Raw genomic sequence first — 25,160 nt, forward strand, 5'->3', positions numbered from 1 at the left:
GAGAGGAACCTAAGAGTGGAAGAAGTGGCAGAGGTGTTCTCGGTTGCTATCACTGCCGATGTGCGCCTTACATACAAATTTCACTTGGTCATTCTAATTTTCCTTTCTTCAGGGCTGCTGTCCCCTATCCCACCACTACGTTAAGTGTGAGTACATTTGACCTACCTCTCCCGTCCACCCTCTGCGGATGAACCCAAGACCACTTCTACATAGCGACTCCAAACCACAACCCCGCACACAGAACCCCGTTAACCAGCAACTGATGAAACGCGACCCAAAGCGCAGAATTGACATATTTGGGCGCCAGAACCGTCCACAGCACGGCATCATCGCGCCACCAAAGACACGACGCCATCATGGCCAGAGCACCAATCGCAGAAAATAATGCTTGGTAAGTGGCGTACTCTACAAAGGCTTGCAAGCTAGAGGCTCGGGTCTTTGATGTCGTTGTCGCGCTTAGAAGCCGTAACCCAGCAAGAGACCACCAGACGGGTCCGATCCAGTTGCTTAAGATAGTTTGCAGTGAGACGAGTATGACATTCAGCATGCTGTCCGTGTGTGAGATGCCATTGTATCCGTTCATCATGTCCAGTGAGGCGAGGGAGTTGTTGCGCCCGCCAGAGAAGAAGGCACTTTGGGTGAGGAGGAGGACGGTGAGGGATATTGTGGAGGGCTTTGCATCGGCATTTGAGAAGATGGACACTTAGTTATAACACATGGTTAGTAAGCTTTAAGTATGGTGAGCTAATTAGGAAGCATACCGAGGCAGTGAATTTGCAGGTCGAAGATCAGGAATAGGATGAGGCTCTTTGGGCGGGCTTGGGCGCGGAGATAAACATTGGCGAGTTCAACGACGGCGGTAAGTATGGCTAGGTACGTGGGGTAACATTAGCTATAGTTGCAGCATACATAGTAGACAGACGAACCTTGTCTAGAATGATGGTTCACGCTCACGGACTGGCGCCTAGCAAGCAACAAGATGCATAGGGCCAATAGCCCGCTCCACAACGTCCAGAGGGCTAAATCTCCAACATCCCCGGTGAAGGTTAACTGGAGCCTTGGAGGTAGAAAGTCCAGGAGCTCGGGGTTGAAAGTATGCGTTGAGCTCATTTTGAAAAGCACCGTCAAGGCGCACACGAACCACGCAAGGAGTGTTGAGGCGGACCTATTTACGCCGAGGGCCACACTGATACTTTCGGAAAGCGTTCGTGCTGCCACGACATGCGCGCCCGCCGCTAGAATCCACAGCCATAGTGGGTTGTCGTCGAGGACGCCATGCAGAAACGTCCCGGCGCCCCAGGGCGTTTCCGCAGCCGGGTTCAAGCTCTGTCCGGCAATATGTAGGAGAGCGAGAAATACGACTCTTGTTCTGGCATTTCCTGGGGCTGATCTAAATAGGAGTTAGATAACATGTCCAAGGCTAATGTGGAGATAACATAGCATGATGATCATACCGTTGGAGTCCTATATAAACAACCCATGCGAGTGATGTCCAATACCAGAAATGGTGTTCCTCTGCCACTAGGCGGCTAGAGAACATTGTTGTACCTTGGAGAACGGCGAAAATTCCCGCAATTAGCCGATCAGAGTCATTATACTTATTGTGGTGAAAGAGTAGGCTTGATGATAGAATAACTACCACGAAAGATAGCAGTGCTATGCCCGTGCCCATGCGGGAGAAGTTGAGATTATTATGCGGCACACCAAGAACCTGCTGGGCCTCGACGCAGACCTGTTCCGGATTAGTTCGCCATGTAGGTATCTATCAAATGCCAAGTAGACTTACTTCCTTTAGCAACTGCAAAGCATCTTGCGTGTGGGAATCCCTACCCCACGCTGTCCCAGGTTCTCCAGAATTGAACCTCTCCCATAGACACAAAACGCGGCGCACTCTGTCCGAACCACAAAGACACGTTCCATCACACAGATCTAGATTCACCGGCATTTCTAGATTATATTTCAGACGCAGAAGGCTGATCATCTGCTGGGCATTGCGCATTAAGACGCCCGCCTGGTCACCCGCCTGGGGGAAAAGTGCAAGTAGCTCGTCGATATAAACACCCACACTTCCCACGGGAATTGAGACCCCCAGGAGTGTCGACAGTGTCGGGACAATGTCAACCTGGTTAACAACAGAATAATAATTATACTCCGAACTGTGCGGGTTGGAATTCGGCAGTGCCTTTCCCAGCGATTTGAACTTCGGCGAGATGAATACCAGAGCAGAAGCAATTTCCGCGGCTGAATCACCGCCGTGGTTGCCGTTCTCCGTCATCCCGTGGTCGCCAGCTAGGACGAATAGAGTGTTTTGGTGATGGGACAGCCTCTCTAAGCCAGAGTATATCTGGCGGACTACGTCGTCCATTTCGACTTGCTTTGCTCTCACGATCGAGCTGCAAACGTAAGAATCAGAAAATCATCTGGATCTAGTGGAAGGAAGATATAGTGACGGGGGCTAGTGTACCTTCCAGCACCTCCAAAATGAGCTGCATTATCAAGACCAAGGTAGTGCAGGACCAGACCCTTGTAGTCATCTCTGTCGAGTTCTGAGCCCAATCCCCTTGTAACGTTGCTGTCAACCTCGCTGAAGTTCTGAATGTTACGACCACATTGTTTCAGTCAAATGCAATATAGTCTGCATTGGCAAAATCCAACTCACCGGTAGATAAAAGGAGTCAACCGTTTCGAAGCGGTCCCATATCTCCGGGTACAGCATACACCACATGTCGATGCCGTAGTAGACCATCTTCTTTTCCGGCGCACGTTCTGACTTGAGGCGGGACAACCATGTATCCTCCCCCACAAGGCGTCTTGCGTCGGCGGAGTGCATGACATTGAGCCACGCGTCGAGGAAAGATTGCCCGCTGCCCTGCGTCATGGCTTTAATCCGCGACAGGGTTAGGGTGGGCGGGGCAGCAAGAGCAGTGAACGGAATTGCGGAGCCGGATTTTATGAGACTGCAGAGCGTTAGATAAAGACACGATGATGGGTTCCAGCGGGAATGGAAACGCAAAGTACCTCCGCGTAAAGTTGAAGCCCGAGTCTTCCTCATAGACGAAGTCACTAGGTACAGATGTCAGCCGGCTTAGCCCACGTATTCGGAGCGAGCATTTAAAGGCAGTGTCGCACCTGCGTAGCGCATCTATAACCATAAAAACAACTTTCTCGAAAGGCGCAGACGGCTGGGGATCATATTCATCCACTCCAGCCTTTTCCAACCCAGCCTGTTCGAGGTTTTGATCGGATGCCAGCGTTGGAGGAGGGCAGAAATATCCGGCCATGAAGACCCCAACCCCCAATACAATGCCGATGTTTGCGAATAGGATTAGCATCTTCGTGTGCCTAAAGAGAGCCATTGCCAACAGCTACAATTGATCGACCGGCATGTGCTCCTAAGCCCTTGAGATAGCACTATGTGAATTCTTGAATACTAACTCTCGAATTGCAAAATCACGTCCATGTACTTAAAGCTGCAAGTAACTCGTTTCTGAAAATTACTAGCTCTTGATACCTCTGTACCAACAGCCCTGGCCTGACTCGGAACGTTGAAAGGATCCGGCCCCCAATTGTCTTGCATTCGGGCGTTGAATCGGGGGGCTTGGGGTTTCATCGGATGCAGCTCCATGCAAGGCACATGCAGTACCACCTTGGGGCACGCGGTGCATATACCAAGTCAGGTAATCTGAGATAATCACTGCTGTGGCGTCTTATTGGCATGAGCTGTGCATCTTGCGTGGCCAGTAGTAAATCCTTCGAGCTCAACGAAACCCAAAATAGAAAGACGCCACGCGAGTATAATACAGCTTCGCTCCGCTTACTACTAACAAACAGTATTCGATCGTACAGTGACTTTCCACCATTCTTTTGCCTAGTTTTGAATTTCTGTCCACGCTCGGAAAACGCGCGAGATTCCATTGAACAGACAAACTACCGCCCTGAATCATGCTCGGGCCCCATGTTTGCCTGATCGGGTTTGTCGTATTTTTGGTGCATTTCATTGCAAGACGAGTCTATCAATGGAGTCGTCTGCGGCATATTGCAGGTCCCCCATTGACAGGGTGGACAAAATTATGGTTGCTAAAACAGGCCTGGTCCGGCAGGCTCTGTGACAGCCTCTACGATGCTTGTAGAGAATATGGTATGGACGACCCCCTTTATACACCACGCAGTGATTGACAATTTCCCCCAGGCCCGCTCGTACGCATTGGGCCAAAGTGGGTGTTGTGCGGTGATCCCACTGAGATCCGCCGAATATGGGGGATAAATTCTGGCTATTACCGCTCGGACTGGTACAAGGCTGTTCGTCTAAACAGTGAAGTGGATAACGTCTTGTCGGTGATTGATAATAAGAAGCATCACCAGCTCCGAAGCCATCTCAGGCCGGGGTACGGAGGCAAGGGGATCGCAAATGAGAAACAGCTTGTTGACGAGCAGATCAACAAGCTCATAGCTCTAATTGAGCAGCGATATATCTCTACCCAGACAGCCTTGCGACCGTGCAATCTAGCTCGAACGATGCAGTACCTGACGCAGGATGTCATCACTGCCGTCGGGTTTGGAAAACCAGCAGGCTACCTGGAGGCGGATCGCGATATGTATGGCATCCTGGAAACGTCCGAGGCCCTCCATCGACCCGTCCATATGGTTACTCTGCTTCCAACTGTTAGAAAGATCCTAGAAAGCCGCCTGTTGAAGCCCTTCCATCCTAAACCCCATGACGGGCGTGGGGTTGGTCGGTTCCTCGGTTACATCAAGGACCTTGTCGATGAAAGATATGCCGACCTGAAAACCAGCCATACCGATATCCTCCAGTCCTTCATCAACTCTGGTTTGAGCAGACCCGAAGTTGAGTCGGAAGCACTTGTGACCGTGTTCGGCGGCACGGATACGACATCCACTGCCCTCCGAAACATTATCTTTTATTTGTCAACCACCCCTCAAGCATACCGGGCACTTCAAGCCGAGATCGACGGTGCTGTAAAAACAGTGACAAGACCAGTCATTAGCGATGCCGAGGCACAAGCCCTGCCATTTCTCCAGGCATGCATCAAGGAAGGACTCAGGATTTTCCCACCTAGTATGGGTCTCATGGGGAAGGTGTGCCCGCATGACGATATAATCTGCGGCGTCAAGGTCCCCGCAAACACCAAGGTCGCTTGGTCGGCGCTGGCGATTATGAGGAACCGAAGCATATTTGGACAAAATGCAGACGTTTATGATCCGCAGCGGTGGATCGATGCACCGATAGAAAGGGCGAGGGAGATGGATGCATCGTACGGTTTAGTATTTGCCACTGGAACCAGGTGGGAGTGCTTAGGGAAGCGACTGGCGTATATAGAGCTCGGAAAGACGATCTTCGAGGTAGGCGCCATCTCCCATGTCCCGGAATCGCTTGTTCTAATAAGAATTCTTGCAGCTCTTCCGTCGGTTCGATTTTGCCATGGTTGATCCGATTGTGCCTTTTCGATGGGCTAACCATGGACTAACAGCGCATTTTGGTATGAATGTAAGAATAACTCGGCGGGTAGGACTAGACGGCGAAGCATCTTAACTGTACGCATAACGTAGCCTGCGATGTTATTCCAGCAATTCTGGTAGTGCTCGACTTTTTTGGCTGAAATTGAAGTGCATCCCGAATTTCTGCCCAGGTGTGTCCTGAGGATGTAAACAAAGCCAGGTCAGGTGGAGAGTGACCGGGGTCCGGAGCTGTTATTTAAGGGCCGCTCTCCCTCGTTCCTTTTCCCCCGAAACAATTATTCGCTCTTAGGCGCATTCATCTCTACCATGTCCAAGGCTCTTGAGCTTGCTAGAGTTTCTTCATCAATTAATTCAAAAAATATCGTGAACAATCGTGCCCATTGGCCCGCGCCAATGTTCCTAACACCACCGTTGACAATGCCAATGCCGCTCCCGCGCGCGCGCCCTCTGGACCCAGCGAGCAGGCCACAGAGTCTCCTCGACTGAGCAGCGCCAACATCGCCTGGACTATGATGTCCCTCTGTCTGTCCGTGCTCCTCTCTGCCCTCGATTTAACAATCGTGACTCCCGCAATTCCCGCCATAGTCGGCTCGTTCAAGTCTGCCGCCGGTTATACTTGGGTGGGGGGCGCCTATACTCCAGCCTACGCAGCGGTAACTCCGGTATGGGGGTCCGTCTCCGACATCTGGGGCCGGAAGCCGATCATGCTGATCGCGGTAGCCATTTTTCTGGTCGGAAGTCTTGTCTGTGCACTTGCACCGAAAATGAACGCTTTGATCGTAGGCCGTGCAATTCAGGGACTGGGGGGCTCGGGTATGGGGATAATGGTCAATATTGTTGTCAGTGATATGTTCTCGCTGCGGGATCGAGGGCTATATCTCGCCATCACCTCACTGGTTTGGGCGGTTGGGAGTGCCATAGGACCGGTATTGGGCGGTGTTTTTACAGAGAGGCTGAGGCAAGTGCCGCTCCATTTGAATAACAACAAGGCTGACCGTTGTTTAGCTGGCGATGGTGTTTTTGGATCAATCGTGAGGCATTCTACTTCATGTGATGGCCCTAAGCTAACTCAACCTACAGTACCGGTCGGGGCCGTCTCCTTTCTCGTCTTACTATTCTTCTTGAGAGTCCAAAGCCCCCGAACTCCAATCGCCGCCGGCCTAAAAGTCATCGACTGGACAGGAAGCGTTCTAATTGTAGGGGGTGCTCTGATGGTCCTCCTGGCCCTCGAGTTTGGCGACGTCGTCTACTCCTGGTCTTCCGCAACAGTGATCTGCCTATTAATTTTCGGCGCAGCAGTGATGGCGCTGTTTGTGGTCAATGAGTGGAAGATTGCCAAGAATCCTATTATCCCTCTTTGGCTATTTGCCTCGCCGAGCAAGGTAGCGCCGTACGTTGTCTTCGCGTGCAACTCATACGTCTTCATCGGGCAGGCATATTACCTACCTCTATACGCGCAGTCTGCCCTGGCCGCGACAGCCTTGATGTCAGGACTGTACCTCCTTCCGCTAATCGTCTCATGTGCCCTGGCCGCGGCCGCAGCGGGGATTTTCATGCAGCGAACTGGGAAATATATGCCCGTGATGTATATTGCGCAGGGCTTTCTGGTCCTTGGCTCGGGACTGCTAGTCAGCCTCAAATTTGAATCAAACATAACCAAACTAATCATCTTCCAGATTCTGGTCGGGATCGGCGTGGGCATGAACATCGAAGCCCCTATCCTGGCGGCTCAAGCTGCTGCAAGTGTTCGTGATACGGCTGCCGTGACTGCGACAATGGGGTTTGTCCGGTCCCTTTCCACCGCTATCTCAGTTGTCGTCGGTGGCGTGGTCTTTCAGAATGAGATGAATGCGAAGAACGGGGAGTTGGCAAGCCGGCTCGGTTCGGATTCGTCTCTAGCCAACATATTCAATGGTGACAATGCTGCTTCGAGTGTGGAAAAGATTAGCACTGTTGGACTGAATGCAGATCAACAAGTCTTGGTTAGGAAGACGTACTTTGAGGCGTTGAGGATGGTGTGGGTCATGGTAGGTCTCCTCAAAATACAACACGTTACATTGCCGTCTGCTAATGGAATGTCCTGGTTGCTATTAGTATGTTGCCTTTGCTGGATTAGCCACCATTCTTAATCTGTTTGTGCCGGCCCGTAAGCTCCGGAGTGAAAATGAGGGCGCCGTGCTGGGCGTTGACCGGTCACGGCAAGAAGGCAGCCGTACTAATGGGGTCGAGGAAACGGAGTTGAATGATCAACATGGTTAACATGGGCTGTGCATGTTGACTCGAAAACGCTCCCTTTTGTTTATCTCTAGAAGACGCATCGAAGATGTGTATAGAATTCTACAGCCACACCCCAATGAAGGAAAGTAGGGCGTTTAGTGAGGCAGGTGGTCAAATACAAAAATAGATATGGGAATCACGTATATAACATAAGTAGAAGCAAAAATCCCTACACATCGACACCTACCTAGGTAGGTATGTATTAGTTTTGAGGCTGTAACAACTCCCTGAATATCCATGGGTCCTTCTGGTTGCCCCGCTCTGCGGCCCGGGCCGCACCGCAGTTCCATTTTTCCACAGATTGTCCTGTTGATTGATTTAGCTAGGTAGCTATACGTGCTTGATTTCCTCTGCCGGGTGGGCTTCATCTCAAAGACATAGACTGGTATTGAACCGGGTGCTATGATATAGATATCAATGCTTGTTGCTTTTTGGTGTATTACGGTCGAGCTTATATATGAATTGACAGCCATCCTACTTCAGTCTCTCTGATATAGATGTGGTTGAGGGCACTGGAGGAGCAAGTCCGCGGTTCTCTTGATCGGTGCAGGCTGTTATATATCGCGGACTTCGACCTCCATTGACCCACTGCACATGCACTATTTCCATTGGAGAAGTCAGGCTAGTTTGCCACTGTTGAATATGGGCCAAGAATGGTGTCTTGCAGAACAAATTGCTTGCAATGCGGGGTGCTACCTAGGTACCTAACGATCTGCCTGCTTTGTAGATTGTTAGATAAGCGCTTTACCTCGCCCGGGCGTCATATGACCCTTTTACCGTGCGGTTAGGGTAAGCAGGTCCGTGAGAAAGAGGTATTCGCAGTCGTAAACTATTGTAAACATTATTTTCATTTCATAGTCTACCGTCTCACAATACCGCTATCAAAAGATGATTTTCAGCGCGGGAGTATTCCTTCAAATCTGTACACTCAATGTCTATGTACAACCCTGTGGAGTATACCTCGCAATGCCGCGTCTAACCCATTTTTACCTTGCTTTTGTTTTGATTGAATACCCAAATATATAGGAAAGGATATACTGTCTCCGGAATAAGAGTGGTCACAATAATCGCGATGCTCCAAAACGATCCCACATACTCCCAGTTTCGAGGGATGTTGAGATACCGCCATATGAAAAGACCATAAGCCGTGAAGCAACCTAAATAACGCACGAGCCTGCAATAACAATTAATAAACCCTACTAACCACGGGGCCGGGAAAAGCAAGCTGCGTACCAAATCTCAAGGGAATGGCCCAGTAGAGAACGATGTTTCACCAGCCCATACACGTACACCCACCCAGCCGGAAGTTGCAGGAGGATACCAGTCCAATAAGCTGTAATTTGCTCGCGGTCGTCTGGGTATAGATATCCCAAGTACCTCAACCCTGCTAGAGCTGTTATACAGTATACAAGCATCTCTCCGGCAATGCGCTTTCCTTGATCGGGGCCATGGACACGCCAGAGAGCAAGCGCGACAAACGCGAGGTCTAGCTCAAACCAAACAAGAAAGCATATTCTCTCTAGCCGCGTTGATGTAGTCGCAAAGGCGTAGTATAATTCATACGCCAATGTCAAAGACCTAAAGCGGACAGTCAGCCACCCAGTGTAATATACCGTGAGAAGTTTGCCAGCGTACATGTACTTGATTGATCCGGGCAAAACCCCATCTTTTACAGCTCGCATCATAAGAAACACATATAAAAGGGCGTATAATACCCCGCATGAGATGATGAGACCATCCTGAACGAAAAGGTAGCCCTCGGGTGGGTCTAGACGCGCATCGGCGGGTTGTACCACCAGGTGGCGGATATACTCCGTTAACCAAAAGTCAGACATATCTTCAGCGATCGACAGAAAAGCGAAACTATTGATCCAACCGAGTTGAAACAGTTTTGAGTTGCCTGGGATAATAGACCTAAATAAGAGAGGCAGAGATCTTACAGATCTATGTGACATCATAATGACATCATGATAAGACTGGATACTAAAGAAAGCGAGCACAATCCAGGTCCATTTCTCCTATCTGTAACTCGGTGGACTCCATTTAAATGGCCCCCGGAGTCTTGGAAATTATCAAAGACCTCACGAACAGTATTGTAGGAAGACATCGTCGTCGTCGCTTGAACTGCGCCCTTGTTGGTCCAGAAGCACCTAGCTGCCGGGGTGTATATCTCTGACTCTGACTCTTGACTCATCATTTGCTGCGAGGTGGTTGCTGAAGAATCCGGCGGGAATGGGGCTTACAGCGAACCGTCCTGACGATGACGATGGCGGCGGTGACTTGTCGTCGTCGTTGGTGGTGGTGGTAAGTGACGAGGAGGCCCCCCTATATGCGAATCGTTAAGATGGCCTTGTTAGAACCCGGCAAAGCGCTCGGTGTCTAGAAGGGTGTTGCCTATATTGTAGTAGTAACTGTTCTAGTGATCTACGCCTACGATATTTTCGCGCTAATAACCCACAAATATAAATATACATCGGTTCTTAACTGTGTGGAAAGGCTGTTTAGTGGGTTTCAAGAAAAGCTGCAAATTAAGATTGTGTTGGAAGACCGGAAAGAGATTTTCAATATAAGCCCCTATGTATTCTGGAATAGAAGTCGAACTAACTACAATATAGTAGGTAAGGAACACATTAAGAGCAATAGAAGGAAAGATTAAGAATGTCGAGAATGCAGCCCACAGTTTCACCAAGAAGGATTTTCTCCGAATGATACCCTCTATATAGCGAGCGAATCATCGCCGGTTCATTCCTAAATTACTTAAGGCTATCATCATGCTAGCCATTCAATTGTTTCATTTTACCGGACAAGAATTGGAGCTTTTTGTACGGGCCTATAGGGATAAAATCGGGAAGGGCATAAGATACGATGTGGGAACATACATATATCTCAATGTTGCGATTGTGTATGGCTAATTCCTGAATCAAGCATATTGAATTATTTCCATCCTCTTTGGCACCTTGGAAGGTAGTATGGAAACTTAACCAAGTATGGTTAAAAGGTAATCGAAACCCGAACCAGATAGTGTAAGTTACTCTTAATAGCAAACTTGTCTGTGAAAACTCAATCTCTAACTTGGATCTAAGGTCGCGGTTGTCGTATACCTACTTTGTAGCTACACGCATCATAACTTTCTGGTAGTTCGTGAGCAGGGTTTAAAGAATAGGTTAATGAATTGATGGGATGAATGAAAGATAAGTTCAAGGAGAACAAAGTGAGAGAATGGAAAATAATGAAAACAAGGTAAGAGCACAAAGAAAGGAAATAATATATATGTCTACAATGAGCAATGCACATATAGAGAGCAATATCCATATGCTTGACGTCAAACAAATACAAAGATGTTCGAACCGACAGCTTGCTTAGTCAAATAGATCAAGCGACCACCATTGGCATCGTTGGTTGGCGGCCGGGTCATGAGAGATTGTGATATTGTCGCCGGTCAGATGCACAGTCTTAGCCTGGGAGCCGAACTTTGGAATCGAGCTTAGACCATCGACGGCGCTGTTCAAGGTGCCATGCTTGGCAAGGGAGAGAATGTAGTCCTGGATGACAAATGCAATGGTCTGGTTCACGGCGCCAGTGTCAACCAGATTATAGGACGAAGGCTTCTCGTTCGGAGTGTAAAAGGTATATCCAGTGTCCTGTGCGTGAATACCGGGCTGCACATCAAAGAAGTAGGCGGAACTGTTCTTGAATGCCGTATTCAGTACAGCCGCGTTGCAGTCGATGATCAAATCACTCGCCGTCAAGGCCGCTCTCTGGTAGTTGTTGGTGTATCCATGAGATCCGTCGAACACGGGAGGATAAAGTGTCTCAGTAATGTGATCGATGGTCGAACTCTTAGCACGAGTAAGGAGGTTTTTCACGAGCTTCTCGTATTCATCATCGGTATGCACCGCTGGCACTAACACCAGACCCTCATCCGAGGTGTGGGAGATCAAGATATTCACGGACTGGTCATATTCTCCACGGCGGAGTAGCGCCTTGGGGTCTGCCTTGACAAAGCTACCGTCTGGCGTAGGGCCGTAGACAGCTGAAGCGTACGGCTGCGTCACACCGACTGAGTTTGAATTCGCTAAAACGAGAACATCGGAAGGAAGCTGACGAGCTTCGTTAAGCGATGTGACATTTGCCAGGGCGAGGAAGTCCTTAAAAGACTTCTCCTGGTTCTCCGACGACCGGTAGGGGTAATAGGCGGGGGACTGCAGCACGGCCTGGTTGAAGAGGGCCGGTGTTTCTCCTCCATATGCGGTGATGTGGTGCATGATGGAACCGCTGCCTCCAGACTCACCAAAGACCGTGACTTGGTTCCTATCTCCTCCAAAGCGATAGATATTGTCCTGGATCCACTGGAGGGCAAGTCGCTGATCGTGAATTCCAGCATTGAGCAAGCCGTCTTCCGCTTCGAATGAGGGCCCAGATAGGAAGCCAAACGCACCCAGTCGGTAGTTGAGAGAGACGTATACCACACCTTCTGAGCCACCCGCCTGGCTGCGGTCAATTAAGCCCTTGGATGATCCAAAGGAGGTTTTGGACCCGGCAATGAAGCTTCCGCCTACGTTTGTTAGCATTTTGCGGCAATATAAGATTTTGGGGGCTTACCATGGATCCAAACCAGAACAGGTGACAGCTTTTTATCCGTTTTGGCGTTATCAAATATCTTGCGAGGCACCTGAACATCCAAAAACAGACAATCCTCCACTCCACCGGCGGAGATCGCGGTCAGGCCGCTGTAGGAGACATTGGGAACATTTCCGGTCTTCAGGTAGTCGTTTGTGTATTGCGAGGTGCGCATTTGCCAGCTCGGTGTTGCTTGGGCGCAGGTGATTGATTCCGCGTTAGATTGAATGGCCGATCGGTTGGTTAGAGGAGGGACAGGAGCCTTCCATCGAAGATCGCCAACCGGGGGAGCGGCATATCGGATATTGGAGAAGGTATAATAACTGTCGGAGTCCTTTATTGGTTATTAGCTTCTGCAGTAGGAATGCAAATTTTACACCGCAGGAAGGTGGGATCCTACATTGTTGGCTCCGGTAGCTTGGTAGATCTCATAGCCAAGATCAACCACAGGCTGTTGCTTCTTGTTGGTGCAGTAGTCGGCATTCACTACTGCCAATATGCAGCCCAGTTGTAAGAATTGTTTGAGAGCCACCATTGTTTAATGAGCGACTGTGATGATTTCACTGATATGGTTGTAGGACTAGAAAGAAGCAGTGGCTTCTAGCCAACATATTTATATTTTTGGCGCAGTGGAGAGCCTAGCAAAAACATATGCCGAAAACCTAGCTTTGGAACTCATGACGATTTTATTTGTTCCACAGCCCTGTAGTACTCCGTATGAAAAGGAGCAATATCATCTCGGTCTTGCCAAGGTAGGCCGAACACGGATACGCGTATAGAAGAGATCTGCGCAGCAACCGGGGCCCCCGATATCGAGTTTGGGGGAGCAACTAATTCACTTTGTCGATCTTGCGGTTCAATTGAATGCTGAGATAGGGTTGCTTTTAGCATTATTATATATTATATGCACCTACATATGTGATTTGCAGAGCAGGAAACTTATAGGTATGGGGTGAAGTACTCAGGACAGTGAGCAGCCTTGGAGGGCCCTTATAGAGCGGCCCCACCCCAACCAGACATGCTTATACGGATACGCGTATTGCTGTCATATTGCAACCTTGGAAGGTGCAAGGGCTAGAATGAAAGAGCCAACGGCTGCTATAGAAAGGAAGCAATTCTAAGTCCACTTAACTAGAAGAGAGAGGTTTGCATCCGCGGCCTATCCGGTACATACTACTACATATGCACACTAACACAACTGCAGTCGTTGAACTGGGGAATAATAAATGAAAGAAATGAGAATTGCTTAAATTCTATGCGATTACACATTGACAAAAAAAATAATCCAAGTCCGTAATCGCTAGCGTACTAATGCATTTCCAACAATAACACAGAACGAAGGATAGGTGATCTTTGCTCATATGGGTAGAAATATGTCTGCCTGTTTGATCCAGCTAGGGATCGCGGATAAAAGGAAACAGGGAATTGAATAAAAGGAAGAAATGCGAGGGCCTGGGCTTATTTTCGACTGCAAAGAAAGGGGGTATCGTATCAAGTATTCAAAGGCCCAACGTCGATATAATCATCGTCTCCGTCGTTGATGACAGTTGCGTTCATCAGCCCAGTCATCTGGCCTTCATCTTCGTCCAGTTCTTCGTCGTCATCATACATCGTGGCTTCGGCTTCTTCTTGGAATTGCGGTTCATGTCGGTTCAAGTGATCCCGCAGTCGATTGACACCATCACCGCTGAACACACAGAAGACATCCCGTTGTTGTTGCGTAAACTCCGGGGGGAGCTTCTCGGCAGAATGCAGTGAGGTTTTCTCGCAGGAACTCTTGGACGCCGGTCAAACTCAAATGGGTCAGGCGCGGACAGCTGTTCAGCAAAGCATGAATCCCCTAAGCCGTAATGTCAGTACTGATATCTGTACATCAGAACCTTCGAAACTCACCTTCATCCTCAACTGAACACAATAGCTCAGGTGAACACGCTCAAGACTGCTGACGGAAGGATGGTGGCCTATCTTGGGCCGTGCCAACGCTAATATACTCTGATCGGTGATAGCCTGACATTTGACTAGCCCGATTCTTCGGAGCTTCGGCAAGGTTGCCAATTGCTGTACACTACGGTCCGTTAGGAGGTTACAGCAGGCCAAGTCGATGTATCGAATGCGGTTGCAGGACTTGACCAGGCTGATCACGGCCGAGTCTGTAATGTTCGAACAATGGCCCAGGTGCACATAGTGAAGGTTCTTTCCTAGCCTGCAAATGGCCATCACTGATCGATCTGTGATAAAGCGGCATTTGGCCAGTACTAGATTCCGTAAACGAGGAGCTGCACGCACGATTCGCTCCACTGAGTCATCTCTGACGTTCTCGCATGCGGTGAGATCCAGGATGCGGAGGCTGTCAAAGGTCACTTGAGGAGGTAGAGACAGGAACGCACTGTCATCAAGTTCAGTACAGTGCGCAAGCCGCAGTTCTCGGAGATGCCGCAGTGTGGTGAGCAACGGAGTCACTGATGCGCTAGTGACGAGTTTGCAATCATGCAAGTCGATCTCCAGTATAGACGGGCAGTTCTCGGCAAAGGACTGAATGGCCCGATCTGATACATTGAAAACTCCGTTGAGTTTCAACTATTATACAATTAGCGCTCGGGGTCCACCTAAAATCCCCGCATATAATCCACATACCCTTTTTATTTGGCGACACTTTTGCGATACAATAAGCAAAGCGTCGTCGGTGACTTTTGAACATCCCGTGATGTTCAGACCTTGCAGACGGGGACAGTCCCTGGACACCGTGGCAAGCGTGTGGTCTGTAAGGTGTCGCAAGTCTGAAACATCCAGCGCCTGCAGATGCCGGTTCCCCTCCACCAAGTCCGACACGCCCTTATCCGTCAAGTTCTTGCAGCTTGTCAATGTCAGCCGCTCAATCCGCTTGCACTGGTTGAAAGAGAGGATAGTTCCATCGCTGACATCATCTGACAGGGCGGATAAATTCAGTCTCTTGATAAGGTCTGCGTAGTTGAACAGACTGTCCGGCTTTCCCAACGATGTAGTCACGCTTCTCACATTGGCCCAGGTATTGCAAGTCGGCCGATGCCACAGTATCCCTACCGAGTTCGCAGCCCATCCACGACACACCAGCATGGAATTGAGCATGTCTAAGGGCGCAACCAATTTCGAGAAGATCGCGATCAGGATCTCGGGTGGGAGGCGGCCGATCGGCGGCAGTGGCTCGGATGGTTCACTTGACAGGCGGGAATCGCGGAAATTGGCCACGCCGATGGAGGATTGCGAGTCGTTGGCCTGGGCCATGAAGAAATCGGTATCATCATCGGCGGCACGTTCGGGTGACGTCGATCCAGAGGTTTCGGAAGGGGCTGCACTTGGACACCGACCGGCTTCTCGTAACCGATGCATCCTCGTCGGGGTAGATTCGCTTTTTGAAGTTCGCTTCAATATATTTTTCGGGTGTCGGTAAGGTTGAAATCTCATAACTTCAGGGAACGTTGCATGGGCGGTGCATGTGAGACTGGAACAGGCAAGTCCGGTCCACAGATGTAGCCAGTCTTTGAGCAGTCAACAGTCCTAAGACCTTTTTTTCGTCTGAAGACTGGTAGATGAATGTAATTTTCGGGAAATATCTGCAGTAAGGTGGGTGCACGAGGGATGTAAGCGTGGTTTCGCGGCGCGTATTTGGATGGCAAGGGAGAGGTAGACAAGGGCAGATCGTTCAGAATGAAGTCGATCTAATCTAGATCATGGCCCCAAGCACCCCTTGGGTCAGATGCAAATGCGTAACCAGGAAAATCAATGCAAGTAAATGTGAAGGGATAAAAGCGGTAATGGAGGGGGGATGAGGCAATGGGGCCGGGTTTCACAGTGCTGCGGAGTCAGTGCCAAGCACGGCTTATCGTGTGATAAGATGGGAGATGGGTCTGTAGATTGTATAGCCCTTTTGCTTATGAAACTTGGATGTGAACCCTTTCTATAAAAGAAAATGAGGATGGAGTGGCCTCTTAAACCACGTAGTGAAGACTAGAAGTATTCAAGGTCGCTTGATGTGGCCGCGTGCTTGATCTACAATCGATCTACTCGATGCGGGAACACCGGACATTGACCTCATTGGAATGTAGGGAAGCCCTGCTTTCTTCCAGAATATCTCCATGTATTCAAGATCTAAACATCTATTTAGAAATATATCCATCTCAGTGGTTGTCTTTGTCTAAGCTTCTCTCGGACCTTTCACCCAGTCACGTAGGATGTTCTTCCGGATTTTGCCAGTGCTGGTCTTAGGTAGTTCAGTAACCACTTCCACTTCTCGTGGAATCATAAACTTGCTGATTCCACTAGTATTTCGAGCCCAGTCAATCAAGTCTGAGCCTTGTAGGCTCTTGCCTTCCTTCACTGTAACGAAGGCTTTGGGTCGTTCGCCCCAGTGGGAGTCAGGAACAGCAACAACACCAGCCTCCAAAATATCAGGATGCGTGACTAGCATAGACTCCAGTGCAACGGAGGAGATATTTTCGCCGCCTAATCATTGTTAGCAATTTGGTCTCTTGACGGTTGAGCCGCTCGCCACACATACCACTGATGATGATATCCTTTGCACGATCAAGAATCTGAATTGCACCATCGGGATGCCAGACAGCCAAGTCTCCAGAGTGCAAAACACCTCCTGCAAATAATTTCCGAGTTGCCTCGGGGTCCTTGTAGTATCCCCGGGCACAGATATTTCCAACAAAAACAATCTCGCCAATCTCCTGGCCATCCTTGCGAACATCTGTGATGGTCCCTTCAGGTACTTCGGTCTTAATGACCCGAGCTGGGAGACTTGTAATAAAGCCATGGCCTTGGCGAGCCATTCTCTGGTATTTGTCCTTAAGAGGGAGCACGTCCCATTCTGGCAAATGGTAGCCCTTGGTGATTGGGCCGTATGTCTCCGTCATTCCATAAACATGTACAGGGTGCAAGTTTAGGTCGGTCATCTGTTCGAAGAGAAGTGGTGTGGGCGGGCTTGCTGCCACCGTGACGCGGACAGGCTCGGACAGCCTCTCTGCTTCTTTCGCGTTGCAGAGCAAGGTGTTCACAGTCGGTGCAGCATTGAAGTGGGTGATATGCTCCTCTTTCAGCAGCCTCCAGATTTCGGGGTAGTCTATCTTGCGTAGGCAATAATGGGTTCCGCGAACGGCTGTCACTGCCCATGGAAATGTCCAGCCTATATGTATAAATACATATGTTAGTTATGCAGATTGATTTCACAATCACTCAAGCGAAGAAGATGCACGAACCCATAGCGTGGAACATGGGTAGCGTCCATAGATAACGGGCACGTCCGCGGTGGTAGTTCAGACCAGTTTCAATGACGTTTCCCAGTGTTGCCAGATAGCAGCCCCGATGACTGAACTCTACACCCTTAGGACGGGCTGTGGTCCCACTGGTGTATGCCAATGCAATTGTGGATTCTTCATCGGCAGCTTGGCTTTCGAGTCCTTCCCAGCCCCGAGAACCTGTATCGATATCGTGTCTGAGACCTTCCAAAACTGCCTCGTCAAAGGGGCCCGTCAGCTCACCCTCCGTCGCATCAGTGTCGGTGTCTACTATAATAGGAATGCGGGGGTGTTGGGACCGATAGTGCTCCAGAAGTGGAACATATTCCTCGTCGACGATGATCGCTTCCGCATCACCATGGTCAAATATATAAGCAATGTCTTCTTGTTTCAGACGATAATTGACAGCTGCAAATATGTTAGCTCAATTGATATCGCTCTTCAAAAGACGCCAGGTTACCGATATTAACAGCGCCAGCCGCGGCGATTCCGAAAATTGACTCGAGGAAGGCTGGGGTATTCGGGCAGAGTATCCCCACTCTGCTGAGCCCATGTTTTTTGAGGTAGTAAGCAATACCCCTCGCTCGGTCTGCAGTCTCACCATAGCTCCTGCGAAGGATCTTGTTGTTGGCGGTTACATGGTAGATCGCCTCAGCCTGTGTAATTCTTCGTTAGACCATTGAAGCACTACCTAAGTACCACTCGCAGAGAGCTTACATTGGGCTCAACGGCAGCAGCACGCGGAAGAAAGAAAGTTGGGGATAGCGTATGAGTATTAACACGGTGTTCAACCGGCGGCGTTGAACCTGTGAAATGGCCAAGCAGGCCAGACAACCGAGACTTTGAACCAGACATACTACAACCGGATTGTAGGTTGCAATAAAGTGTATGTCAATGTCGAGGAATGAAGAGGTGGTAGAAATTATGCAGGGTAAAAGATTATTATAGAGATGAAATAGATGAATTACTCCAAGTTGGAGAAAATGCGGGGATATTGGTACCAAAGCGGTTAACCTAGGCTATGCCAATCACAAGCGGGGGATTTTCGGGTATGAGTTCTGGGGTATCCGGACTAAGGGATTGAATGTGGACTCAATTTTCGGGAATTCCTTGATCTACTATGCTCGCTTCAATGCATTCAAATGTTGTCATGGACTGGTCTATTGTGGTTGGTGCAAGTCAGTTATACCTCCACACTTGAATATGTATTTCATAATACAATCTTGCAAATGTAATTTACACGTAACTGCCATACACATACAACTTGTCCAGATGTCACCACATGTGCAGTAGGGGCGTCCTTCGAGCTCACACAAGCTCAGTTCTAACGGCATGGCAAGGCTTCCTAGTACAGAACTTCGGTTCTTTCCCTTCATTCTTGTCCTGCAAATTACTATACAGAAGATTGTACTTATATTCTACAGGGAGAGAAGAAGTCTTGTAGACAAAGATGCTTTTTTTTCTATTTCCATTTTACTATCTATAGCTACCGTGACATATGTAGTCCAAGTTGATAGCTCATTTATTCTCATTTGTCATGAGGTGGACCCGCTCTTGTTAACTTCCTGAAACGGGAAAGCCGTATTCTGCAAATTTGAAACATCGAGATTCATATCGAGTTTGCTTTCCTTTTACCCACAAATTGAAGTCCTCGTTTCAGCACTTGCATCATTTACCAAGTCTTTCACTATATCGAATTTCAACAGACACTCTAAAAAAACCCAAATCCCCGAGATTTTCTTCGTTATGCTCATCCATCTCTTGCAATCCCTTCGAATTTCCCAGAATGGTCCTCTTGTTATTCGTGGTGCTATAGTTCTCATACTCCCGCTATGTATCCTCTTGGCTGTTGTTGTACAGTCCGGGAATATCCATACAACGCGCAGGAGGTTAAGGCACCTACAAAAGCTCGGCTTAACTACCAGCAACATGGCAGACCAGTATAATCCTAAATTCGGCCTGCCACCGGGGACTGCGATTGATGGAGCACCACGCATCAAAGCAATATATCTTCATCCTATCAAGTCGTGCGGGCCTGTCGAGGTAGATCGGGCCTTGCTCACCAAGTCTGGTTTTATGTATGATAGATGCTTCGCATTTGCGACGAAATCTGTCAAGGGCGACGATACCGCGGCCTCAAAATGGCGATTTATCAGCCAGCGCAAGAATCCAGTCATGTCTCGGATCAAAACAGAGTTATGGCTTCCGCACAACTACAGCAATTTACATGACCCGCTCGTGCAGGCAGGTGGATGTGTGGTCATGACATTCGAAGACCCAGACCTACCGAGTTGGACCAGTCGGGTTGAGACATTTTTCCATACAAGAAATCTCTCCGCACCATCACAGCTATCCTTTATTGTCCCTCTCGATGTTACCGCCGCTCAGGCAAAGTTGAAAACATTCGGCATCCACAGTCGTGATGCAAGGGGCCTCGACATTGGCGGGATACCATCCGTTGCAACAGCTTTGCCCAAGCTAAAGAAGTTCTTGGGAATACCGGCAGACCAAATCCTCACGCTTTTCAAATGTACTCCGGATACCTTGACCCGTACGGATAAGAACCTTGCGCCACTTGAACACATTGGTTCGCCGGCCCTGCATGGCTACACGGATCAACAGCCTGTCAACATCAACAGTTTGTCCTCGGTCCATGCTGTGTCCGCGCTCCTTCCCACTGAAAACCAGCCTCTGAATGCACTTCGTTTCCGTGCGAACATATGGATTATAAATGCTCCAGCATATGAAGAAGAAACATGGAAACGCTACCGCATCCTGCCAAAGAGTAACGGTACGCAGCCACGAGCTAGTGTTGCGCCTGCACTCTCTGTTGTTTGTCGCACATCTCGATGCACAATGCCTAACGTCAACCCGGAGACTGGAAGCTTTGACGCGGATACCCCTCCTCCTGGTAGAAAAAGAGGCAAAGCACAGCCAAGCACAACCTTGGTGCAGTACCGAACGGTCGAGACGGGAAACAAAGCGGCACTCGGCTATCTAGGCATGCATTGTGTTCCTGAGGATGGGAGCTTGAAGAGCGCTGAAGAGCAGGGAGCAGGGTTATATATAGAAGTTGGGGACGAAATTGAGGTACTTGAACGAGGGACACATCTCTATGGGTCGACGGGCGACGACTATTAGAGTATGTGGATTGTGCCCTTGTGAGACGATCGTCGGGTAACGTCGGTATAGCAGTTTCATGTAAAATACATGAATGTCTCATCGTATTATAGAATACATACACTGTTCTAAGTAGCGGTCTGTGGGGGTCATACCGAGTCGTAACAGTGTGGAGGTATAACTGAACATTTGAATTCAAACCTACTGTAGTACGGAGCAAGAAATACCTTGAGATTCGAGTGGATCGGGTTAAATCATGTTATCACGGCTTATAATATAAGTGATATGTAACAGATCTACTCAGGGCAGTGCGGGGATAGATGTAGGCAAGATATGTGCATGCTAATAGTTTGAATAGCCGTACATTACAGGCTACCAAGTAAAAAGAGGTATAGGTCAAAGTATTTTTTGATCATAAGAATCATGTTGAACTCTTGAAAATTGTTTCTTTGGATTAAACCGCCACGGCGCGAGTCAACGGCCAGCTATTTTGAACCTTTAATCCCAATCGACTCCGTTTTTTTCGACTTTTGAAAATTCCGAAGACCCCAGTCCCCGAGTCGTCATGTGCGTCACAGACAGTGGTATTCATGAGCTAGGGAACTGGGCCGCAGAAAAAGGTCGGTCGGCTTGCCGTTCAAATTCGCTGAAAGAAAACCGTCCGCGATTCCATCCCAGAACCATCGCTCGACACAACAACCAGCCGCGCTAAAGGTATCTAGTAGCCATACTGAGCAAGCTGGGTCTTGGTCTTGCTGTCCACGTTCGCTCCCTGCTCGGCCTTGGCAAGGACACGGCGAGCGGCCTTCTTGCGCTCGTAGTAAGCCTTGCTCTTGACCTTTCTGCGCTCCTCGAGACTGTAAAAATGTTAGGATTTGTCGATTGACCCAACCACACAGGTCATAAATCAGAGGTAGTACGTACCGAGAAACAACATCCTGGTACTTCCAGCCAACCTCGTGGCTGAGACGGCCAACGGTGCAGTACTTGCGGCCGGGGCGGAGACGCAGGACACGGAGAGCCTGGGGAACAACGACACGCTTCTTCTTGTCGTAGGGAGGGGGACACCCTCGAAGACCTTAAGGCGCTCCATGGCGGCGGCACCACGGGCGGTCTTGTGGGGAATCATACCGCGGATGGCCTTGTAGAGGATGCGGGAAGGAGCGCGGAAGTGGAAGGGACCACCACGGGTAGGGTTGAAACGAGTCATCTTGCGAAGGTAGGCGTGGTACTTGACTGTACGGCGGAATTTGAGTCAGCTTTCTGATACCCAAGTTGTAGTGCATTTCCTCCAAAGTTGGCCAGACTGCCATGAAAGAACCGCCAGTCGTTTCGATTCGCGGGTGTTGTCGATCCTTTTTTTTTCCCTCCACACTGATTCACACAATCCCCAATATCACACAGAACGCAAAGGAAATATTCGAGATAAGGGGTTGAACGTACGCTTCGCGCGGAAGAACTCGCCGGAGATGTTGAGGGCCTCACATCTCACAACGACGATCTTCTGACCGTTGAGCAGCTGCTTGGCGACAGTGCTGGCCAGACGACCGAGGAGGTGTCCTTTGCCGTCGATGACGACCTATTTCCAACAATTCAAGTCAGCCACAGATTCGATATGCACACTTTGGAGGCGAGAGTGGCGGCACTCAAGTCGTTGGGTATAAACGCACCACTGATTCGAAGGAGGACATCCTGGTGATCTAATGTCCCGTGGGATGGATGTTGTCGGCGGTTGTTGTCGTGGGTGTCAAGTCGACGCACACAACGAAGTCGGATGGCTCGATGAGAATGGGCTAAGCGAGGGTCCGCTCACTTTGTGTTAATGGCGAGGGTCGCAGCCCTAAGCCTGACCAATCATGGATCACGTAGGTCACGTGGTCTGTATCTCTCAGATCCGCTCAGTGATGTATTACATAATACTTTTATTTCTCATTGTGCGCCATGGTGGTTCTCTTTCCTTTGTGCCGTTAGGGCATTGGCTTAGGGCTGATGTACTCTCCAGGTTCTAGAAGAGAATTCTAAGATCGACTGATTACCTTGAAGTTGGAAGGAACGGGGGTGTTGAAGCCTTTGGTATAATTCCAATGTTCGCTGCAGACTCTTTACATTAACCAACATATATAAATATAGATCCCTTTTCAATTCCATGCATACCTGCCTCTTGTTGTAAAGAAGTCTTCTTATCGTCGTCTTTGATTGTCAGATCTATGATCTAGCCAACTTCAGGTGGAAACATTGGGTCCGATGACTAATATATCCATGAACCCATCCACGGACAGACCTGGGCCCCGAGGCCATTGTTTTTCTTTTCCCCAAAGGAACTTCCTTCTTGCAGAAATAACCAAGGCCAACGAGACTTCGCACTGGGCCTGACGTTCCACTCGTCCTATTCGCCTGCCATTCCACCGTACACCAATCAACCCAACTTGAGACAAGGGTTCTCTCTTTACTCGGGTCATGCGACAAAAGACGCGTTTTGTCTGCGTCTCTGATACACACGGATATACGCCCTCCGAAGCGGGCTTCAAACTACCAGCAGGAGATGTCCTGATCCACGCCGGCGACTTGACAAACAATGGAAGCCTAAAAGAGCTCCGTAGGACAATGGATTGGATCTGCAAGGCCGACTTTGAAATCAAAATCATAGTTGGTGGTTAGTCCTTCAACTTGTTGTTCATGCGCCCGATTCACATTTGAGTTATCCTGGGCATTAACAGGAGTGATACCTCACTGCTCGTCAAAATGCACCATTTCATTAGTGGGAAAAGGCCGACACAAAGCCCCTAACTTTTTAACAGGCAATCACGATGTCACCTTGGACCAAGCATTCTACAGAGAGCATGGAGCAAGGTTTCACGGCCAGCACCTCGAAGATTCATACCACTGCCTAAATCTTATCACGGAGTCGCCTTCGGTCGTTCTGCTTCGCCATGAGCCCGCCCTGATTCGCCTGACGCGAGCGGACGGACCAAACACAGTATTTAAAATCTTTGGGTCCCCGTACTCTCAATCCCCAGGAAATTGGGCATTCGGATACGAATCAAATGATGCTGCTGCCCTGTGGGCTCAGATACCAATCGACACGGACATCGTCGTCACGCATACGCCACCACAATCTCACTGCGACCAGAAACCGAATGGAATGTTCGTTGGGTGCGTTGCGCTTCGCAGCGCATTGAGCCTCATCAGGCCGCACTTAGCTGTTTGTGGCCATGTGCATGAAGGACGGGGGTACGAACGAGTTCGCTGGCGAGGCAAGCTTATCAACACAGAGATAGAAACAGAAACAGGGCCAGAATCTGATTCAGTTGACCATGTCACTCGGGGCGTTCTGCCACCCATGGGCAGCAAGAAACAGAGCCTGGTCGATTTGACTGGCAAACGGGATAAACGACTAGACAACGAGGGATTTTCACATCCTGGGCCAAGGCAGCATGATCTGACAGAGACTCAACCAATCTCATCAGCCTCACCAGCGTCGGAGTCATCTGCTGGGGTTCCTGAAAAGGCAAGTCAACGAAACTCGCCAAGCACTCATCCGTCCCTGGGGGCGGGTAGCCCTGGCCCCAATAGCCGTGGTTTTGATTATGCCTTGCAAACACTAAGAAAGGAGACCTGCATTGTCAACGCCGCTATCATGTCCACTAGCTGGCCGCACCAGGGTGGCAAACGGTTCAATTCGCCGATTGTGGTCGATCTTGAACTTCCCGTGTGGCAGGACCACGCGGTCGCGAACGGGAATGTGTTTCCCCATGGATTTAAGTAGCTTGTGGATATTGCATTCTATTCGGCCCCCATCGATCGTAGCGGCAAGCCTTACTTTGCTTCAGCCGTACATGGTGGCTTGATGCCAGATTTTACCTTCTCCCTGGGACATACAGTGACCTTGTGGGCTTTGGCCCTCTTGACACCGGTGGTTGGATGCCCCGATGCTTTATGATTTTCTAACATTGGTCGGCTAGTGACTTGATGCACGATCCTAGTGTTGTCAGACTGTCTACTCCGTGCTCTTACATCATTCTTGACCTGTACGCCGCATTGGCCCCGGAGTGAATGCAACTCGAGCATAATCTCCATACTATATACTGCATGGATACCTGTAACAGATTCTAATATTCACCAGATTAACAGTAAGAAGATAATAAGAAATTACCACAATTTACTCCCCTCCTCTCAAACAGCACAAACACCGGACTACCCCTCTTGTCTCATGTCCGGAGTATACCCCGCATGTAATGTACAAACCCATCTGACCGATCGCGATCACATCAAGCCACACGCGCCTGTGATATCACGACTCGATTTCTTGATTCTCATCACCGTAAGTTCCCAGTAAGATGTACACAAGTCATCTGCAACGGGGATCTCCCCAAACTCAAAACTTCCAGA

The 25,160-nt window shown here is 49.3% G+C and overlaps 9 protein-coding genes across 9 annotated transcripts; 3 read left to right on the plus strand and 6 right to left on the minus strand.

The window, feature by feature from the left end:
- Positions 1-205: 205 nt before the first annotated feature.
- On the minus strand, positions 206-3,356 carry N7519_002026 (uncharacterized protein; the record flags this gene model as incomplete). The annotated part of the gene is made up of 8 exons (XM_057288804.1): positions 206-702; positions 762-869; positions 927-1,390; positions 1,455-1,732; positions 1,787-2,393; positions 2,465-2,592; positions 2,660-2,957; positions 3,019-3,356. The coding sequence occupies 8 exons, from the start codon at positions 3,354-3,356 to the stop codon at positions 206-208; spliced, it is 2,718 nt and encodes a 905-aa protein (XP_057150006.1).
- A 586-nt stretch (positions 3,357-3,942) lies between these two features.
- On the plus strand, positions 3,943-7,737 carry N7519_002027 (cytochrome P450; the record flags this gene model as incomplete). The annotated part of the gene is made up of 7 exons (XM_057288805.1): positions 3,943-4,138; positions 4,190-5,361; positions 5,417-5,427; positions 5,490-5,498; positions 5,936-6,492; positions 6,559-7,505; positions 7,573-7,737. The coding sequence occupies 7 exons, from the start codon at positions 3,943-3,945 to the stop codon at positions 7,735-7,737; spliced, it is 3,057 nt and encodes a 1,018-aa protein (XP_057150007.1).
- A 993-nt stretch (positions 7,738-8,730) lies between these two features.
- On the minus strand, positions 8,731-9,590 carry N7519_002028 (uncharacterized protein; the record flags this gene model as incomplete). The annotated part of the gene is made up of 2 exons (XM_057288806.1): positions 8,731-8,912; positions 8,960-9,590. The coding sequence occupies 2 exons, from the start codon at positions 9,588-9,590 to the stop codon at positions 8,731-8,733; spliced, it is 813 nt and encodes a 270-aa protein (XP_057150008.1).
- Positions 9,591-11,114: 1,524 nt separating this feature from the next.
- On the minus strand, positions 11,115-12,910 carry N7519_002029 (uncharacterized protein; the record flags this gene model as incomplete). The annotated part of the gene is made up of 3 exons (XM_057288807.1): positions 11,115-12,310; positions 12,358-12,709; positions 12,755-12,910. 3 exons carry the CDS (start codon positions 12,908-12,910, stop codon positions 11,115-11,117), a joined length of 1,704 nt encoding a protein of 567 aa, XP_057150009.1.
- Positions 12,911-13,866: 956 nt separating this feature from the next.
- Positions 13,867-15,816, minus strand: N7519_002030 (putative ubiquitin ligase complex F-box protein GRR1; the record flags this gene model as incomplete). Its single annotated transcript, XM_057288808.1, has 3 exons — positions 13,867-14,151; positions 14,269-14,952; positions 15,010-15,816. 3 exons carry the CDS (start codon positions 15,814-15,816, stop codon positions 13,867-13,869), a joined length of 1,776 nt encoding a protein of 591 aa, XP_057150010.1.
- A 730-nt stretch (positions 15,817-16,546) lies between these two features.
- N7519_002031 (putative AMP-binding domain protein) lies at positions 16,547-18,506 on the minus strand (the record flags this gene model as incomplete). Its single annotated transcript, XM_057288809.1, has 5 exons — positions 16,547-16,854; positions 16,910-17,539; positions 17,613-18,059; positions 18,112-18,307; positions 18,369-18,506. 5 exons carry the CDS (start codon positions 18,504-18,506, stop codon positions 16,547-16,549), a joined length of 1,719 nt encoding a protein of 572 aa, XP_057150011.1.
- Positions 18,507-19,580: 1,074 nt separating this feature from the next.
- Positions 19,581-20,792, plus strand: N7519_002032 (uncharacterized protein; the record flags this gene model as incomplete). The annotated part of the gene is made up of 1 exon (XM_057288810.1): positions 19,581-20,792. The coding sequence occupies one exon, from the start codon at positions 19,581-19,583 to the stop codon at positions 20,790-20,792; it is 1,212 nt and encodes a 403-aa protein (XP_057150012.1).
- Positions 20,793-21,161: 369 nt separating this feature from the next.
- On the minus strand, positions 21,162-22,629 carry N7519_002033 (60S ribosomal uL13 domain-containing protein; the record flags this gene model as incomplete). Its single annotated transcript, XM_057288811.1, has 5 exons — positions 21,162-21,628; positions 21,692-22,007; positions 22,215-22,350; positions 22,395-22,564; positions 22,623-22,629. 5 exons carry the CDS (start codon positions 22,627-22,629, stop codon positions 21,490-21,492), a joined length of 768 nt encoding a protein of 255 aa, XP_057150013.1. The 3' UTR covers positions 21,162-21,489.
- Positions 22,630-23,228: 599 nt separating this feature from the next.
- On the plus strand, positions 23,229-24,537 carry N7519_002034 (metallophosphatase domain-containing protein; the record flags this gene model as incomplete). The annotated part of the gene is made up of 2 exons (XM_057288812.1): positions 23,229-23,424; positions 23,570-24,537. The coding sequence occupies 2 exons, from the start codon at positions 23,229-23,231 to the stop codon at positions 24,535-24,537; spliced, it is 1,164 nt and encodes a 387-aa protein (XP_057150014.1).
- Between the last annotated feature and the right edge of the window lie 623 nt (positions 24,538-25,160).

This window comes from Penicillium mononematosum (assembly GCF_028829835.1).
Source record: "Penicillium mononematosum strain IBT 11891 chromosome Unknown utg000002l:1.0-8112719.0:1.0-8118358.0, whole genome shotgun sequence".
In the NCBI taxonomy this organism is placed as follows: domain Eukaryota; kingdom Fungi; phylum Ascomycota; class Eurotiomycetes; order Eurotiales; family Aspergillaceae; genus Penicillium; species Penicillium mononematosum.